Here is an 18,696-nt window from a genome sequence, read left to right as displayed (position 1 = left end):
TCAAACTTTTGTTAAAGGCACATTGAGTAGGATTCGTCTCATGTGGTCAGGAACACGACATTATATCAAAAACCCCAGGGCAGGGTCTCAGCTGCTACACACACTTCTAGTGGGTTAAGAAAGCTTATTTTCTACACATTGTTTTGAGGAATCTTCTTAATCCTACTCATTGTGCCATTAAATTCCTAAAAAATCTTCACAACATACGAGTCTGGACAGACATGAAGACTGAGGTTGATCTAGTTCAATCTGGTGTGTTCCACTTCTCACTGCTCTCTGTTTGATATTTCTTTTTTGCCTCCCAGTTAGGATTGTTAAGCATTTTACATGTAATTAAGTTGAGATGTGAGATTTTTCCTCTTATAATTTTCTGACCATGTTGACGCCAGTACTCATGTCATATCGCAGCTCCTTTCTATGCAGCTCAAACTTCACAGTCGAGAAACTGCCTACATAGAAAATACTGCAGCATGGTGAGAGTTTCAGGCCTTGCGTGCACAAGTACAAAGCAGAAGTTTATTCCTCCGTCTTTTCGCTGTTCAACCTGCTAACCACAACACAGGAAGGCAGATTAGACAGGAAGGAGCTGCAGCATGACACGGTATCTGCAGCAACAGTACAGACTTATGATGACTAGAGCTGCTGTGTGTTTGTCTAGTTTAATTTGCTCGCTGGTCCTCCGTTAGGTTTCACTCCTCTGAGATTCCTCCAGTTCACACTTATCCTACATCTGCTTTCGTGAGAATGAAGGCATTACTGCATAAAACATCTGCATGGGCAGCTTTTTACATCCTTTGACGGCTACCGACAACTTCAACAAGCCCGAGGTGAGTTTTCTAACGCGACGTTGACAGCTACAGGTTAATTCAACTGACTCAATGACACCTTATAATTAACATGTTTTATTTAACTGATTTGTAAGGCTTTTTCACTGCACAACCTGCCTATAAGTGTACCTTCACCATGCAAATGCTACTGCTACTTGTGGTTTTGCTTTTGCTGATGAATTACTGCAGAATTTTTCAGACGTGTTTCTGCACAAATAGCTTTTTTTTTGTCAGTAACAGCAGACGGGTGACAAATTACAGCAAAAAGCTGTAGAGAGTGAAGAAACAATGAATACAGATGCTTCCAAACATGTGCTCTGCATGACGCAATAAGCATATACTGTGAAATTATGCCCCATCGTGGCTTTTTAATGACGAGGTTCATTGTTGGGGCACAGATTGCAGGAGATTCAGTCACAAAGAGTGATAACTGGTCTCAAAGAGACATCTGCAGTAAGATCTATGGGAGACACATGAGTAAATAGCACATATTTGATTACCTTGATGCTCATGCAAAAACAGAAGAGTAACTCGTCTTTGGTAACTGATGTCTTTTGGAAGAATAGTGTTCAATACCAACAGTTGAGTTCAAAGACTTGAAGAAACCAACGGCAAGTAGCTGTGTTAGTAGCACGTGGTGGCACCTTACCGAGACTGTTATTTTTCCTGTAATGTGTCACCCAAAGCCATTAAGACCGTAAATTTAACAGCGGAAGCTGGCACACTGCCTCGACCACCTCTGAGTTTTTTGAATCAGCTTCCTTTTTGAGAAGTGACGTGACCAGCAACAAACCACACAGGAAAGCATTTGCTATTTCCCGTTATGTCTCAGAGAAACCACAGACATCATTTGAATTCAGGTTTGCACTACTTTCACTGCAGTTTGTGATATTAAAGTGTTATTTTGTGGCACATTTTACATAAAAAAGATGCAATACAATTTGTTTGGAAAAATAAAAATGCAATAGATAGGTAAAATCAAGCATGTTATGTTATATATATGTGGTTTTTTTTCTCTTTTAAAAGCTAAAAGCAGTGCAAAGCCTGTCCTTTTGTCTACTGTTTTCACATTTCACAATCACATGTATGAAATAGGCTCTCTGACTACATATCTGAATATGCTGCATGAGCGTATATTTAGCGCATGAGAAGAAACAAAAGACTTTCAAAGGGAATCGATGTCTCTGAGCATACGGCTCCAGTTATCATCATCTGCCACATCTGCTAGATGAATATAGATTTCTTTTATTAAGGCTCGATAACCATCTGCTTATTAGATGTGCATAACTTGAATTCAAAATAGATCTGATCATTACCAGTAAAAGCTTTAGAACAAATAGGTCTGTACATCTGAAAGGCAGTTATATGTGTTGTTTTTCAATAGACATACTAAATCAGTATTACATGACTGAATAAATAATATATTTTCAATTTTGAAGCGTTAATTGGATGAAGGAAGAAGCGTTTAAAGGATGGGTTTTGCAGTATATATCAATTTGTATCAATTTTCACTTTTACAACAAATTGGATACATTATGAAATGCACAGGAGAGGGGGAAATAATAGAAAGACGAAAGAGTAGAAACAAATAAACCAAAAACGAAGAACACCAGAGGTTCCAATGAGAATTTCCATATAAAAACAATCAAGAAAACCTTAATAAAATACTTTAGGTGGAGCTTCTTAATTGTATACAATTGGTCTGTTTTTCAGTGTAATATACACGTAAGTTACTCTGAAGGCACTAAATCATACGGCAGTCTCCAGTTCCAAACCTTCAATTTTTTCAGATCACATTGAACCGTTATTGAACCAGTAGAGACATAATTTAGAGTATCATGTACTGTCTTGACAGCAGGGCAGAAATGATGTAATCAGTCAACAGAAATGATGTCTGCATTTTTTGTGCATGGGCGGATTATCACACAATGTGCCCCACCACTTCTACATAGCAGCAAGACTTAATAGTTGTTTTGGCTATTTGTGTTGTAGTTACATGTCTCTTTGTTGTCGTTACGCATCTCTTTGTCGTTTCCTGTCGTTCAGTCCTTATTTTGTATCTCTTTATAGTTGCCTTATTTATATTAGTCGTCACTTTGTAGTCACTTTGTAGTCACTTTGTGTCTCTTTGAGGTCATTATCTGTCACTTTTGGGGCATTTTGTGTCACTATGGGCATGCTGTGTCTCTTTATAGATGTTTTATGTCACTTTATAGTCACTGTGTCTCTTTGTGGTAATTTTCTGTCACTTTTTGGGCATTTTGTCTCACTTTGTGGGCATTTTGTGTCTCTTTATAGTTGTCTTATGTCACTTTGTAGTCACTTTGTGTTTATTTGTGGTCATTTTCTGTCACTTTTGGGCATTTTGTCTCACTTTGTAGGCATTTTGTGTCTCTTTATAGTTGTCTTATGTCACTTTGTAGTAACTTTGTGTTTATTTGTGGTCATTTTCTGTCACTTTTGGGCATTTTGTCTCATTTTGTAGGCATTTTGTGTCTCTTTATAGTTGTCTTATGTCCCTTTGTAGTCACTTTGTGTTTATTTGAGGTCATTATCTGTCACTTTTGGGGCATTTTGTGTCACTATGGGCATGCTGTGTCTCTTTATCGTTGTTTTATGTCACTTTATAGTCACTGTGTCTCTTTGTGGTCATTTTCTGTCACTTTTGGGGCATTTTGTGTCACTATGGGCATGCTGTGTCTCTTTATCGTTGTTTTATGTCACTTTATAGTCACTGTGTCTCTTTGTGGTCATTTTCGGTCACTTTTTGGGGCATTTTGTCTCACTTTGTAGGCATTTTGTGTCTCTTTATAGTTGTCTTATGTCACTTTGTAGTCACTTTGTGTTTATTTGTGGTCATTTTCTGTCACTTTTGGGGCATTTTGTCTCACTTTGTGGGCATGTTGTGTCTCTTTATATTTGTTCTATGTCACTATACCCTCACTGTGTCTTTATGTGGACATTTTCTGTCATTTTGTTTGCATTTTGTATCTCTTCATAGTTGTCTTATGTCACTTTGTATTCCCTTCACTTCATAATTCACTGTGAATTCACTCTTTGTAGTCATTTTGTGTTTCTCTGTTTTGTCCTTTTTCATAGTCACTGTGAGTCTCTGTGTCTCTTTGCAGCTTTTTTGTGTTTCTTCGTGGTCATTTTAAATCTCTTTGTGGTTGGTGCATGTCTTTTTGAGTGACATTTTCTAGGGCAAGGCCATATTAGCCCCTGACACTTCCTGTTTAGTATTTCATCCATGATTCTGTGTAGTGGTTAGATGATGTTGAACCCTCTTTCTTCACCTCACTTCATCACGGCTGTGTTTTGTTGTCACAGACAGGAACGTCTGAGGGCAGAAATAAGTTTCTCATGGAGAGAAAGGCACATTACGATTCTATCCTGGACCGAAGCAAACGCATCACGTGGCAGGACGACTGTTACGTGGATCTTCAGTCTACGTCCTCTGTCTCTTCACAGGCAGAAACCGAGGGTAAGATATTCACAATTGAGCATAATAAGCATACAGCATAATTAAAGAGAAAATTACATATTTTCATTTCCTGCAGAGCTGAAAAACGGTCTTCCTTTTATACTGCAGACCAATCTTCAACTGTGAATAATACTGAGCTATGGTAACATTTCCATTCATGTTGGCTTGTATAATGATCATTCATATTCATTCATGAATTGAATATGAAGTCGCAGAGGTGAGATAAGAGCCTTATCTGTAGAGAAACAGGAGCTTTGATTAATGGAAATTTGATGGAAGGACAACCTTACCTTCATGGTTGAAGTGTGTTATTAAAATCTTCCAAAAGTTCTTAAAACAAAGCAGTTTGTTTTATCAGTTTGCTGTTTCACAATAAGAGAGAGAGAGAGAGAGAGAGAGAGAGAGAGAGAGAGAACGACCCATTTTTTTCTTATCAAATACATTTTTCATCAGGAGGAGAAGGAGTGTTGACAACAACGGCTCAAGTTTTTCAGATTGTAAAATTTGATTGTTAAAAAAACCCAAAACAAATTATTGAGAATGTATTTAGATCTTGTAGATTATTTTGTGAGAGAAACTAGGATCATTGTCCTAAATTTCTTTGGTGCACTCCCACTAAAAAATCCCCCTTTATGATTTGAAGAAAAGTGCTTCATACATTTACTTTTTATATATATATATATAGTTACTTTTATCATGATTTGATTTTTTTTTTTTATGTATTAACTATGATGCGTTGCTCACCACGTCCGCTTGCCAGTTTCCTGGGGGAAACCCTGATTCTGTCTCGGAAGCTTAGTGGGGTTGGAAATCATTTTCGCAAGAATTTATTACCAAAAATACCCCTAAAGGTCTTTTGGAAACACTAATCAACTCCAACCTGGTCATTTGAGAGTCTTAATTCACCCGGAGAGGATGGAGAATATGCTTTGCTGAATATCCTCAGGAGGAGATTTTAAGGTTTTAGTGTCCCTTGCAATGTTTCAGGTTTGTACAGCTTTTAAATTAAACAATCCAATAAGTGTGAATGTATTTAAATGTAATAATTCAATAAGTTTTTCAACGCACTTGAAATATATTAAGCAAGATTAACAGTCTGGTGAATTGCTTATTTCTACTCTCCTTATTTGCTGAGAACCTCTGACATTTAAATTATGTTATTGAATTACATTGAAGACATCTTGAAAACATCAATTGCAATGACTAAATCTGTATTATTAGGTGAGGTTTGAAAAGGCTTTGTGTTGTTTTCAAGAACTGATGATAATTGCTGACAGTTTAAATTGCTGCAGAAAGCTTTAAGAAAGCTGGACTTGCTGTAATTACTGTGCCAGGGTTTTCAATATGGTGTCTAACTGTGATTGAATTGGCTTCTGGGAAACTCTTGGCCTTTCATAGTTTGGGTGAATATGTATAATTGGCTGCTACACAGAATGTTAAATGCTCACTACTGGGGAAATGTGGGGGTAGTACCTTCCAGTACCTATGATAATCTCTCCTTTTGAAGATGAATGAGGAATGAAAGGAGGTCAAGGTAGTTTTAAAACGAATAGTATAACAGACATCAAATGGGAGAAAACATTCAAAGCTGAACATAAATTGATCAATAGTCCTACATGAAGGGAATTTGGCAGCAAAAACAGGTAACAGTCTCCTGGTTAAAACCACAACCAGGAGGAAAAAAACAGTGGAGGGACAGATTAAAAAATGTCTTTATATTATTTTATATAGTTGAAAATTGATAGATTTAATGAACAATGGTTCCTGTTAATACGGGCAAAATCTGAACCCTAGACACCTCTTTCTTCTTCTTCTTCTTCTTCTTCTTATTATTATTATTATTATTATTATTATTATTGATTATTATTTGATACATTTATTATCATTATTGTCAACTATTAATGATCTTATTATATTGTATTTATTATATTTATTTTGTTATGCTTTTATAAGTGTATACTTATTTACAAATACTACGCATTTTATTAGTCTATTAGTCTATTAGTCTATTATTAGTCTCTGTTTATTAGTCTAATGTTAAATAGGATTATGAAAGGAACATAAGTATAAACAGTATACACAGTATTATCATTATAAGCCATTAAATATGTACTGTCTATATACTTTGTGTTAAATAAATAAAAAGTTTAAATAAATAAATCAATAAGGGTCTACTTTAGGTGCTATATAAATACTGGGAACACTCTGGGAACAGTGCTGTGAGATGATCAACATAAAGACGTTATGGAAGTTTTATGGAACAAGCCATCAAATGAAGAAGATAGACCTGAGAAATTGAGAGAAATTAAAAAGACTGTTATAAAGAATTGTAAGTGTCGTGCAGCTTGATTACAGTAAGCAAATGTTTTGCTATATTTAGTTTTCAGTGATTGACAAAGAATGAACTGCTCCTTTTTTTTGTACAGCACCATGTTTTCCAACTGTGCATTCAAAAGGGTTGTTCTGGCTCAGGAAATTGTCAAGGTATCTGCTCTCTGTTGTGGTTTAGATCTCAACTGGATCCAAAAGCATCAACACCAGATGCAACGCTTCATCACAACCTCCTTCCTGGAGGAGATGTTAAACCACCTGAGAAAGGTGGATGTGCTTAGTTCAGCTGAGGAGACAAAGATCAAGGAAGCCAGCCGGCTGCAGGACCAGGTTAACATGCTCACAACAATAGTCACCAGAAAGGACAGTCATGGTTCTGATGCTCTGCGGGGCTTCATAGAGAGCTCGGATTCTCAGGTGGCCCAACTAATCATCAACCACGGTAAGGGCCATTGGAAATCAATTTGCACCACTCTTGGGATAAAAATGATGTTGCTAGAGCCTTCCCGTCAAGCGGTGGTTGGGTCAGGTTAAGGCTTGAGGAGTGAGATTGGTAAAGGTTAGGGCAATCCAATCAGTCAGAGTAGGGTGGGTTATGCCTCCTGTTAACTATGTGATGTTAATACAATCAATTTCCTGTTTAAACAATGTCAAAAAGTGAATCACCTAATTTGCTTCCTGCAGATTCCATGGTGAAGGAGCACAAAGAGGTGCTGTTACGGCGATATGAGCAGTACAGAGACAGAGATTCAGTCAGCTGCCCCAAACTGAACATCTCCTCGAGAACCTTACTTCTGGTCGACGGACTGTCCGACCTCCAACAAAAGGAACATGACTTAATGCAGGTTGGGGCGACTCGAGGAAGGAAAAGAAATCATCTCAGACAACTGGGGCTTACCAAACTCTTTGAGCCCCTGACCCGGGTCAGTTTACCCCCCAGGGTCTCCCTCACAGTCGGGGCGGCTGGTATCGGCAAGACAACCTGGGTCCGACACTTCATCAGACAGTGGAGCCAAGGGTCCATCTGCACAGATGTGAGCTTCGTGTTGCCTTTCACTTTCTCTGAGCTGAACTCCCTGGAGAAAGTTTCTGCTGAGAGGCTGGTGAAAATGGCTTTTCCTCATTTGACAGACCCCAGTCTGGTCCTGAGCGGCCCCTGCCGCACACTCCTCATACTTGATGGTTTGGATGAATTCCGCTGCACTTTAAATTTCTCTGATGCAGCCCCCTGCAGCGACCAAAAGAAAGAAGTGTCCATTGATGACCTAGTTACTAACATTGTCCGGGGGAATCTGCTCCCCGATGTAGCAGTGTGGGTGACCTCCAGACCAGGAGTGGCCTCACTCATCCCGGGAGGATTGGTGGACAGGGTGACCGAGATCCCAGGATTCAGCCCGAAGGACATCCAGCTCTTCCTTAACCACCACTTCTCTGAGAAGGACTTTGCCAGTAAAATATGGGCCCACTTGGAGTCCCACAAGATCCTAATGGTGATGTGCTACATCCCAGGCATTTGCTGGATAGTGGCTGATACTCTGATGTACATCATGCAGAGTGAAACACAAGAAAGTCTTCCAAGGACTTGTACTGAGCTGTACGCTCACTTTTGTTCCATGAAGGCAGAAGTAGGTGAACCAAGAGGGCGAGAGCCTGTAAAAATTGAGCAGATCCATGGGAGCAATCGTAAACTGCTGGGAAACCTTGGACGAATGGCATTTTATGGGCTCCTCAAACACAAGTACACCTTCGGCGAGCAAGACCTCAGGGCCTATGGGATAGATCTGCTGTTAACTCAGTGCAGTCTTGGTGCTGGAGTTCTTGTCCGCGAGGAGTCAGCCATACACACAACGTTCCGGTTCACTCATTTGACTCTGCAGGAGTTTCTTGCAGCTTCTTTCTACCATATCTCCTCCAAGCGGGCCATCTTTGACTTATTCTCAGAGAGCACCATGTCTTGGCCCAAGATTGGTTTCCAGAACCACTTTAGAAGTGCCTTTCAGCACTCGCAGCAGGCTGAAGATGGTCACTTGGATGTGTTTGTGCGCTTCCTGACAGGCCTGCTGTGCCCATTGGCTCTGAAACCGCTCGCTGGGCTTCTGGCCCTCGGAAAAGATGACGGGACTCAGAAGGCGTGGGCAGCTGGGTTTTTACAAGGACTCTTGGTCAGTGGGGGTGCGGTGGTGTCCCTGCGTGCTGTCAACCTGGCTTACTGCTTACAGGAGCTACAACACACAGAGCTGTTGCGGAGTGTGGAGGAAGATTTACAGCTTGGCAACCTAGCAGGGAAGTTAACACGGGCTCACTGTGTTGTGCTGGGCTACCTGCTGCATGTGTCACCAGAGTGCAGTGAACAGACCAACCTAACAGGCTCTCTGAACTACTCCACAGTGAAATGTTTGCTCCCACAGCTGCTGTACTGCAGCTATCTCAGGTCAGCTACCCAAAGCACTATTTCTTAATAAAGAGGAAAGATTGCAGGGTGAAACATCTTACTTACTGTATCTCCTCCACAGGTTAGAGAATAATCACTTCAAAGATGATGTCATGGAGTTGCTGGGAAGCCTCTTGAGTGCCAAAGACTGCCATATCCAGAAGATGAGGTTAGATTGTACTTAATTTTCAGCAGTAATCATATGAAGAACATTTTACAGTATAATTTCTGATTGCTCACTCTGTGATTATCACAGGGTTGTGGGACTGGTGCAGTGATAATGATAAAACCTCTCATCATCAGCATTTTGTACTTTGTGACTGTGCCCTCTTTTATTCAACCCCTCAGTTTGGCAGATAATATCATCAGCAACAAAGGTGCCAAAGCCCTGAGTCGAGCCCTCTTGGTGAACCGGACACTAACGTCTCTCAAGTGAGATCTGTTTTCTGTCTTTGACCTACGACTGATTACAACTGAATAAAGTGAACAACCATAACCTTTTGAATTTTTACGAGGAAACTGGTGTGCTTCTCCTGCAAATTGAGCATTTCTTGAGATAACAACTGACCAATCCAAAGTCCCAGCCCTCTTGGTTACTGTTCCTGGATTGGACAAGCTTTAAAAAAAAATATTTCTGGTCATCACACAATATAGTTTTAAAAAGCTGACAGCAAGACTACAGTATTCTCCCATTGGGATGCTCACTTTGTGGTGCCGTATAGCCTTACTATAAATAATATTAATATAAACAAAGGACTGGTAGCCTTGATCTTTTCTGGCTAACGATAATTTATGTCATCTTAAAAATATATCAACAACCAACCTATCTGTTCTTTGATAAATATATTTAAAGTTACAACTGAAATAAGGAGGGAGTAAACCTGGTTTACACTGGTGCTCCACCATTAACTCCTCTTATTTAGCTCTGTGTTAGCTGGGTAGTTAGTTAGCGTTTTGCTAATTGCTAACATTAGCTAACGTTAGATCTCATTATATACAATGTAATGTGTCTGTGAGATACTGACAGTGTATAAAGTGTTTTATTTTCAACATAGTAGACCAAGCACAGAGCATATTTAGTATAACAGGAAAGGATAAAGTTGACCTTTTGCCTGGTATTAATCTTGTTGACCTGTAAGGCAGGACTTATGAGGTCAATTTCATCTCATGTACTGCAGATTTTTTTTTTAAAAAGTCACAATTTGTGCCCAGATTGAAGCAATCCTCTTTTTCTTCATACCCCACAGGCATTATATGGTGTTTTATTTCGATTCTGTATATTATCTCATCACATATTTATTATAATTTAGTCTCCGGAACAACAACATCGGATCTAAAGGTGCAAAGTTCCTGGCAGAGGCTCTGAAAATGAACCAAGTCCTGGTATCAATAAAGTGAGTATAATTGCGGTAGATTTTACTTCATGTACAATTATCCTACAAAATGCCTGTGTAACTCTTTAAGTGGGTGTAATGGCTCAATTTTCACTCCCCAGCTTCCAGAACAACTCAATTGAGGAGGAAGGTGCTCAGGCTCTTGCAGAAGTACTGCACTGCAACCGCAAACTGGTGTCTCTGAAGTGAGTTTTGTCTTGCCTTGTTTGTTACATGCCCTATGTACACGATATATGTCCGTGTTCATGCTTATGATATGGAGTACATTTTTCTTTCATGCATGTAATGATTCAGCATGCGGAAGAATACGATTGGAGCAGGAGGGGCCAAAAGGATTGCAGAGGCGCTGAGGTTGAACCGGACTCTCACAAAGCTGATGTAATCTTAAATTTATGTTTTCATTCATCGTACAGCTCCTGATGATGTAAAACAATTAGGCAAACATTTTTATAGAAGCTGTTCTTATTTTTCTATGTCCTCTACACTTTTTTGTAAATGTATTTGTGTGTACAGTAGCTCACTGATAGATTACTGTGCTGCCTATTATGGTCAAACAAAAGGCATGGTGAAGACAGAATAAATAATACCCTTATATTACAGAGCCTGTTTTGGGTCACATGCTGATTGTCAAGGTTAATTATTGTATTGTTTTTAATGTGTCCTGTCTATTTTTGTTCTTGCCTGCAGTCTTTGTAGTAACCAGCTTGGGGACAAGGGAACAATCGCTCTGGCAGAGGCTTTGACAGTCAACCACACTCTGCTCTCGCTCCAGTCAGTAGCTTCTTTACAGGACTGCACTGTGGCATAATCCATTACATTCTATTTAAAAGTCTAGTGCTAGTTCATTTTAACATGATTGGTTGTAAGACCTTGGTTTACATACTGTGCATCAATGACACAGTTTGACTTGAGGAGTAGTTTAATTGGGGTTTTTTTATTGGCAGACTTCAGAGCAACTCAATCAGCAACAGAGGGATGACAGCCTTAACAAAAGCCCTCAGGCTGAACCGTGGCCTTGTCTCCTTGAAGTAAGTATTTAACTTTGCAGATTACGGTATTCACTTTCTTACTGAGAGTTACATGAAAGGATTGATACCACTCTCATATATCTTTTTGGTGAATAAAGCTTTAGTTTCGACATCAGGTCAGAGCTAGCCTTCATTTCACCAGACACATTGGAGACAGTGCGCTTTAAATCATTTCCTGTATCTTTGTCATGTGTTTTGCACTGCCCTTTTGCTCTAGATATAGAGATTTTTTAGACCCTCACACTTATTCCTTCACCCTAAAGACACCAAAGTAAATTTCAGACCCATTTTTTTTTTACAGCCACATATCTTCAGAAAGTTCTGACTCCAAAATGTAATTTTTCTGGCAAACAAAATTGAAAATTCCGTTTGAGACCTGTCTCCGTCACAGAAACACACTCTCGTAAGATTTCGCAACACGTATTGTTGTTAGTTGTTCACAGCACTTCCAAACGAGGTGGTGAAATGGAGGGGGGCAGGAAGGTTATACAATTTCACACCATTGGAACAGCACGAGATGCCTCATCTATTGTTATGGAGCATCTTGTTTCACTAGATTCTATAACTCGGCACTCTTGTTGTGGTTGTGACTCTTAACCTGCCATGGTCTTGTGCTTATGGTGGTAAAATAGTGTACCTTAACGGGTGCTTTAAAAAACAACAACCCTGACATACTGAACAAAAACTGATCTTTTTTACAGTCATTTGCATTGCACAAGACACCAGAGAAGTTTTCTTATCTCTCAAACAGATCTCCAAAGTTAGCTTAGCTTTAGAGGTGCTAGCTGTTTCCCCTGTCACCGGTGCTCATGTAATGCTAAGCGAAGCCAAGTCTGCCGGCTGTAGCTTCATGTTTATATTAGAGTGGTATCTTTTTTTTAATTTTTATCTTACTCTCAAAAAGCAAATAACTATATGAGATTGTCTGGAAACACTGTCATACCTGATCTCTCTCTCCCCTTTAATGTACTCTCTGTCTGTTAGCTTAAGGGAGAACTCCATAGGAGTGGAGGGAGCAAAAAACATGGCCCATGCCCTCCATGAGAACAACTCCCTGCAGGAGCTCGAGTGAGTCATCTCATTAATGGCCCTCTGCAGTACGGTACCCCACAGAGTCATAGTAATATCCGACTGTTCATGAAATGTCACTCCATCAGATTGGGCTATATCACTTAAGGCAATGGCTTTGATAGAAGACTGCAAATCCTGTGAGATTATTGTAGAATTTTGTTGATATTCACAACTGAACTTCAAGGCATTAATCAGACGTTTATCGATTATTTTTTTGTTTGTATCACAGGGTTCTGAATCGCTTTAACCCAATTAAATTAAGTGGAATTTTAGACTTCAAAGCCATGTATTTTTTCAGCTTGAAAGCAGACATATCCCAAAAGCACTGACAGACATTGAACTTGCGTCAGTGTATTTTAGTTAGGATTGTGTGATTTCAAAACCTTAACTTCTGTTTATATGTGGTGTGTGTGTGTGTGTGTGTGTGTGTGTCAGTCTCACAGCCAACCTGTTGCATGATGACGGGGTTCAAGCCATAGCTGGTGCAATCAAGTGTAATCGGGGCCTCACCGCTCTGCAGTAAGTGATGCCTTTGCATTTATACAAGCAGGCTCATAGACAAACACCTGAGCCTGTGATTAGCATCCCTAACTTCATGCTCCACCATTAAAATTGTACAAGAATAGGATATTTAAACCACTAGCAGCAGGATAACCTTAGGCCACGCCCTCTCAAATGTCCACTCACTCTGCGTGTCTCCATTACAAAACGGCCCCCAGAGGGATTTACGAGACTCCGGGTGTGACGTATGGTTTACGATCGTCACATAATCACTTGCTAAACAAAACATTATTAGTCAACCAAAATGTTACAAATAAATCATATGAACTGAAAATATTTTCTCATTGACTTAAATGCAATCTGACTTCTTATTGCAGTCAGTGGAGTCACCCCCTGCTGTCTGTTAGAAATAATGCAGGATTAATTATTACGTATTGGCTACACTTTCATACTTGATTAAAACCAGCAAATCTCAATCATAGAACACAATACTTGTATCACAACTGTTTCCTTGCATCCTTCCTTGCTTGTGCCATACATTTAAAAAATGCAGTATCTGCCTCATAGTTGACCTGATGGGCCTCTCTTTCTCTTACTACAGTCTCCAGTGGAATTTCATCAAGTCCTCTGCCACTAAAGCTCTGGCACATGCTCTCCTCTCCAACGGCACCATGCAGCTCTTGGAGTAAGACGAATAGTTCAGACCTCTGCCATTGTCAGCCTCTTCTCGAACTCTGTGATTAAATGTGTCTTCCCCTGCTTTGGTATTACTGTGAGCCAGTGAAAAGTGGCAAGATTGAATCCACTGATTGTGCTTATACCACCTGCTAAACAGTTATGTGTTATTCCAGTCACAGGTTTGTTATTGTTTGCTGTTGTTGTTGCAGTCTGCAGGAGAATGCTATTGGGAATGAAGGCGTCATTTTTCTGGCAGAAGCCCTGAAAACCAACTCATCACTGCAGACATTATGGTTGGCAATGATTAATCAATATTTTATTCTTCAAGCTAAAATCAATGATAAAAGTCAACACGTGCATCTTTCTGAATGTTGAGCATCTTGTTGTTTTCTTTCATTTTCCCATAAATGTTTTGTCTCTTCAGTCTCCAGGGAGTCTCTGCAAGCACAAGTGGCGCCATTGCAATGGCGGAGGCTCTAACGACAAATCAAACCCTGCAAACATTAGAGTGAGTGCAAGCTCTCTATTACGTCAAACTGAACCTTTGTTCTAAATTCAGCCACATACTGTACAACAATCACTCGATTTAAAAGCAGCGCCGCTCCGCTTGCTTTTCAGTAGCACTTATGTTTTCCACTTGTATTGTATTGTATCCCAAATATAATAGCAGCCATCATCTGGCTTGAACAGAGGACTGTAGCGACTAATCAGAAGCATTGTAACTCCTCTTGAAACTTCAATTTTTCTGTCCCATTTGTGTCCTTTTGATCAATCGTGATTGATATTTGTTATAGATGTGATTTGTTTGCTTCAAGCCTGACAATGCTAGCACCCGAAAATTAGCTTTTCTATCCTGCAAAAACATTCACATTCGTACTTAAATTATCCATCAATTTTGTGACAAAATAAGTCACTCAGTTGCTTTGTTTTTGTTCTTTTCTGGCAAATCTGTTTGGGATCAATGGATTCTTCATATCCAATGCAGTGACTTGTCTCTGATTCTATACCTCATAAATTTATCACATTTAGAGTTGGACAGTATGACAATATACAATACCTTGAGTCAATATAAATGTGCCAACTGTCTGAAATGTTGTTTATACCATGCAAAATATTATTATATTATCTACAGGTTTGTTAGACCACTTTTTTTTTTCTTTTTTTTAATGTTTTTATTCAGTGTGATGAAGTACATTGAATTATCTGGCATTTCATGTTCTGAATCAACCAAATAAGACATTTTTGTTTGGTTATCCATACATTTTATCTTTTTATTTTTATAGATATTTCCCAGGAAAAAAACACTTATAGAGAGTAATCCTTAGCCTGACAAAGTATTTCCTTTTGGATGGTTTCTTTCAGTCTCTATGAAAAGCTCAACTTAAAATGTGTCTCAGACAAACAACACAGCAGAAAACAAAACAACCCAACAACATGATATAGAAGAACAGGCTTAACCCATAAGAACCCAGACCCAGTTATCCTTAAAGGAAAGTTATGGGGGATATACCACCATTTCTGATGTGTTTTCAAAAACACTATCCCTAAATGTCAAATATCTGTGATGTGACATAAACATTACATTGGGTGCTTATAGAATTTATGTTTATAATATTTCATATTTTAAAATTTAAAAAAAATAGACACAAATTTGCCTTTTTCTCTGCATCTCCACAACATCTATCAAAATTGTGACATTATTAGTTCTGTTTAACAACAAATTATTTTTTAGATTTGTTTTTAACTAGCATAATAATGATAAATCGATAATAAATAAATACAAATAACCATGTGTCTTTTTGTTTATCAAAATTGTGACTTTAATTTGTTCAGGAAATATGGTCAAAACAAGTTAAATGCAATGTAGGACACTCTATTAACGGATTAGAATTGTTAAATGGGTTTAAACTTAGCCTAGTAACAAAAAATAGAAGATTTAACGTGTTTGTTACATGGGTGTCACCATGGGTTCTTATGGGTTAAAATATGGACAGAAAAGTAATATGAAAAAGTCCAGTCAGAAGAAGTATCATGTTTCAGCTTTTCTAGAAAGCTAGAAAGGTTGAAACCCAGAAGAGGAGTGGGCTTTGATTATTTCCAAGGCTTCTCATTGTGAAGCTGTCAGTATCTCAGTGTGGAGAAACAATACGAAAAAGGTTCAATAAAACGCCTCCTCGGCTGTCTCCATTATGCCTTCTGTCTCTAATCTTTATCATTTGTTGCTATTGTCTTTCATTGTTGATGCTGCCAGTATTACGGTGCATTCTGATATTTACGTGCAACAACTTTGAATGTGTTTTAATGATAGCCCATTTCCAACTGTTTCAGTCTGCGTGGTAACACTGTGGGGATGGAGGGAGCGAAGGCTCTGGCTAATGCACTGAAAAACAACAGAAGCCTCAAGTCACTGAAGTAAGTCCTGACCATAGGGACATTTGAATTACTGTTCTAGTTTGTTTCATACAGTTTATTTCACCTACTATAACATGAAGAACAAACAGGTGCATCTCAATAAATTAGAATATCATAGAAAGTTTATTTATGTCAGTAATTCAATTCAAAAAGTGGAAATAAGACATTATATAGTAGATCCATTAGACATAGAATGAAACATTTCATGTCTTAATTTATTTAATTTCTTCTAATTATAATGATTATGGCTTACATTTAATGAATACCCCCAAAAAATATATTACAAAAGACCAATTTTAAAAAGTATGTTTAATATGGAAATGTTGGCCTCTGAAAGGTATTCCCATCTATATGACTCAATACTTGGTTGGGTCTATTTGACTTGAACTACTGGAAATAGACTTTTCCATCATATTCTAATGTATTGGGATGCACCTGCAGTTTGAACAAATATAGTTTCCATGGTTTTCTTGATATTAACCAAAATCATTATGAAGAAAACCAGGGAAAATGACTAGGTATCAGCTCTTAAATTAAACTCTTATGAACTTTTTTTGTTGTTATCATTATATTTGTCCAAACAAATGTACCTTAAGTTGTACAAGGCATTAAAATGGACAATAAACTGAAGAAAACAAGGGTGGTCTAAAAAAAAAAATTATGACTGTATGTTGCTCTAGTGATGTTGTTTTATTTAAAAAGAATGGAATACATTTTACAGAATATATCTGGTTTGCTGTCTATCTTGTGCCTTATTCTATGTGAATGCAGCATAAATTATTAATGAGAAAAAATATTAATTAAAACTAGCAGAGCAGAACTGCAATGAGAAACCACAGCATTACTTCAATGATCCCTTTAGAAGCTTTAGTTCTTTTAGTTTTTAGTTTTGCTGCTTAAATGTCCCACGAGATTTGCTGCAGTGGCATATCCTACCAAGACTGGAAAAGGGGGAGTGAAATGTCCCTGTTGGTTTGTGTCTAAAACGGAGAAAACGATTCATTTGAGTCGGTGGCACGTGTATGGTTCATGCGTATTGGTGGATTCAGATAATGTTCGAACTCATCAACACATGCGATAACCCACATGGGGGCGTGTGGCAGGGCTCCCCGTCCTCAGTTAAATAAGTTATCCATGCATTTTCTCATATGCAGTCAAATTACATTACATTACATGTCATTTAGCAGACGCTTTTGTCCAAAGCGACTTACAATAAGTGCATTCAAATGGGATTCATGTTGGGCCAGAGATTGGTGTAGACAGAAAGCTCGCTTCTTCAATTTGACAAATCCACCATGTAAATAGCAATGTACCAGTTGCAGAAACACCTTTCTTTAAAGGGAATAGGAGATGACACTGTGATATGGTTCATTCATGTTCAAACAGCACTATGAGTGATTACTTTGTGCCAGTGTGTGCATCGTGTAATACTCTGCTTCTCCATGCATTTTTCCCCAAAATGCATTTGCACTAGCAGCAGCTTCCTGACATAATGTCCCGCTAATCTACAACCATCAAGCTCCATGTTTGTTAACTAACAGTGACCGTTATTGTGAACTCTTAGTGCAGCTAGCTGCAAGGTAGCTCCTGAGGATTCAAATGCGCTGGCCTTCCTGTTTGTTACTTTCAAACACAGCACTTTTTGTACGAAAATAAAAAGCTTTATATGCTTAAATCACCAGACATTAAAAAATATCTGTCTGTGTTTCAGTCTGCAGGAGAACTCTTTGGGTATGGATGGAGCCATATTCATTGCAACAGCCCTGAAGGGAAACCACCAATTGACATACATCAAGTGAGTTTCCTTTTCTGCACAGCCACTATATATATATACACTCTTTGTATGTTGGTGTGGGATCCATTTATACTTTTTAATTTATTTCTGCTGTAGCTTGCAGGGAAATGGCATCGGAGAATCGGGAGCAAAGGTCATATCTGATGCTATTCGAGCCAACGCTCCAGGCTGTGTGGTGGACATCTGAAAAGGGAAAGAGCAGCTTCTTCTCAGAAGAGTTGCACATGTAACATAGAAATAACAGGGTGTGCTATGTAAATTGAGTTAAGGCTGTATATTCTATGTAAGATAGAAATTGACCTATTTATTATGACATTATTCATTTAAATACCAGTTGCCAAATGAAATGATGAGAGAAGACTTGACTTGGGTAAAGATATGTAAAATACTCTCAGCATCCATAATTACAGAGTGGAGCCACATCCGTCTTATTTGTCCTGAATAATATGTCATTTTGTACATTTGCTGTATTTGCACAACTCTGCTGTATAATAATAAATGAATGTGTTATTTGATGAAGACTGGACTGGCTTTATAATTTGCACTGATTTATAGACCCTTGACGCATGGAAATTACATCAAGAACACTATTTACTTTTGGTTCCACTGAGGACACAAATGCTAGTCTCCTGGGCTAAATTCCTGTGTTTGCCTAATCCATACATGGACTTTGTCATTCTTTTTACTCTGTTACATTGCACCTTTCATAATTACTACAGCCAATAGAGTAGCGCCACTACCTAC

General features: G+C 38.6%; 1 protein-coding gene across 1 annotated transcript; it reads left to right on the top strand.

The window, feature by feature from the left end:
* The first annotated feature begins 653 nt into the window (after positions 1–653).
* nlrc3 (NLR family, CARD domain containing 3) lies at positions 654–18,454 on the top strand. The gene is made up of 19 exons (XM_059324025.1): positions 654–827; positions 4,158–4,311; positions 6,821–7,084; positions 7,327–9,073; positions 9,156–9,242; positions 9,422–9,505; positions 10,384–10,467; positions 10,569–10,652; positions 10,762–10,845; positions 11,155–11,238; positions 11,412–11,495; positions 12,480–12,563; positions 13,002–13,085; positions 13,669–13,752; positions 13,955–14,038; positions 14,170–14,253; positions 16,074–16,157; positions 17,869–17,952; positions 18,049–18,454. Exons 1-19 carry the CDS (start codon positions 774–776, stop codon positions 18,137–18,139), a joined length of 3,489 nt encoding a protein of 1,162 aa, XP_059180008.1. The 5' UTR covers positions 654–773; the 3' UTR covers positions 18,140–18,454.
* Positions 18,455–18,696: the final 242 nt, after the last annotated feature.

This window comes from Centropristis striata, chromosome 21 (assembly GCF_030273125.1).
Source record: "Centropristis striata isolate RG_2023a ecotype Rhode Island chromosome 21, C.striata_1.0, whole genome shotgun sequence".
Lineage (NCBI taxonomy): Eukaryota > Metazoa > Chordata > Actinopteri > Perciformes > Serranidae > Centropristis > Centropristis striata.
This window is presented reverse-complemented; position numbering and strand designations above follow the sequence as displayed.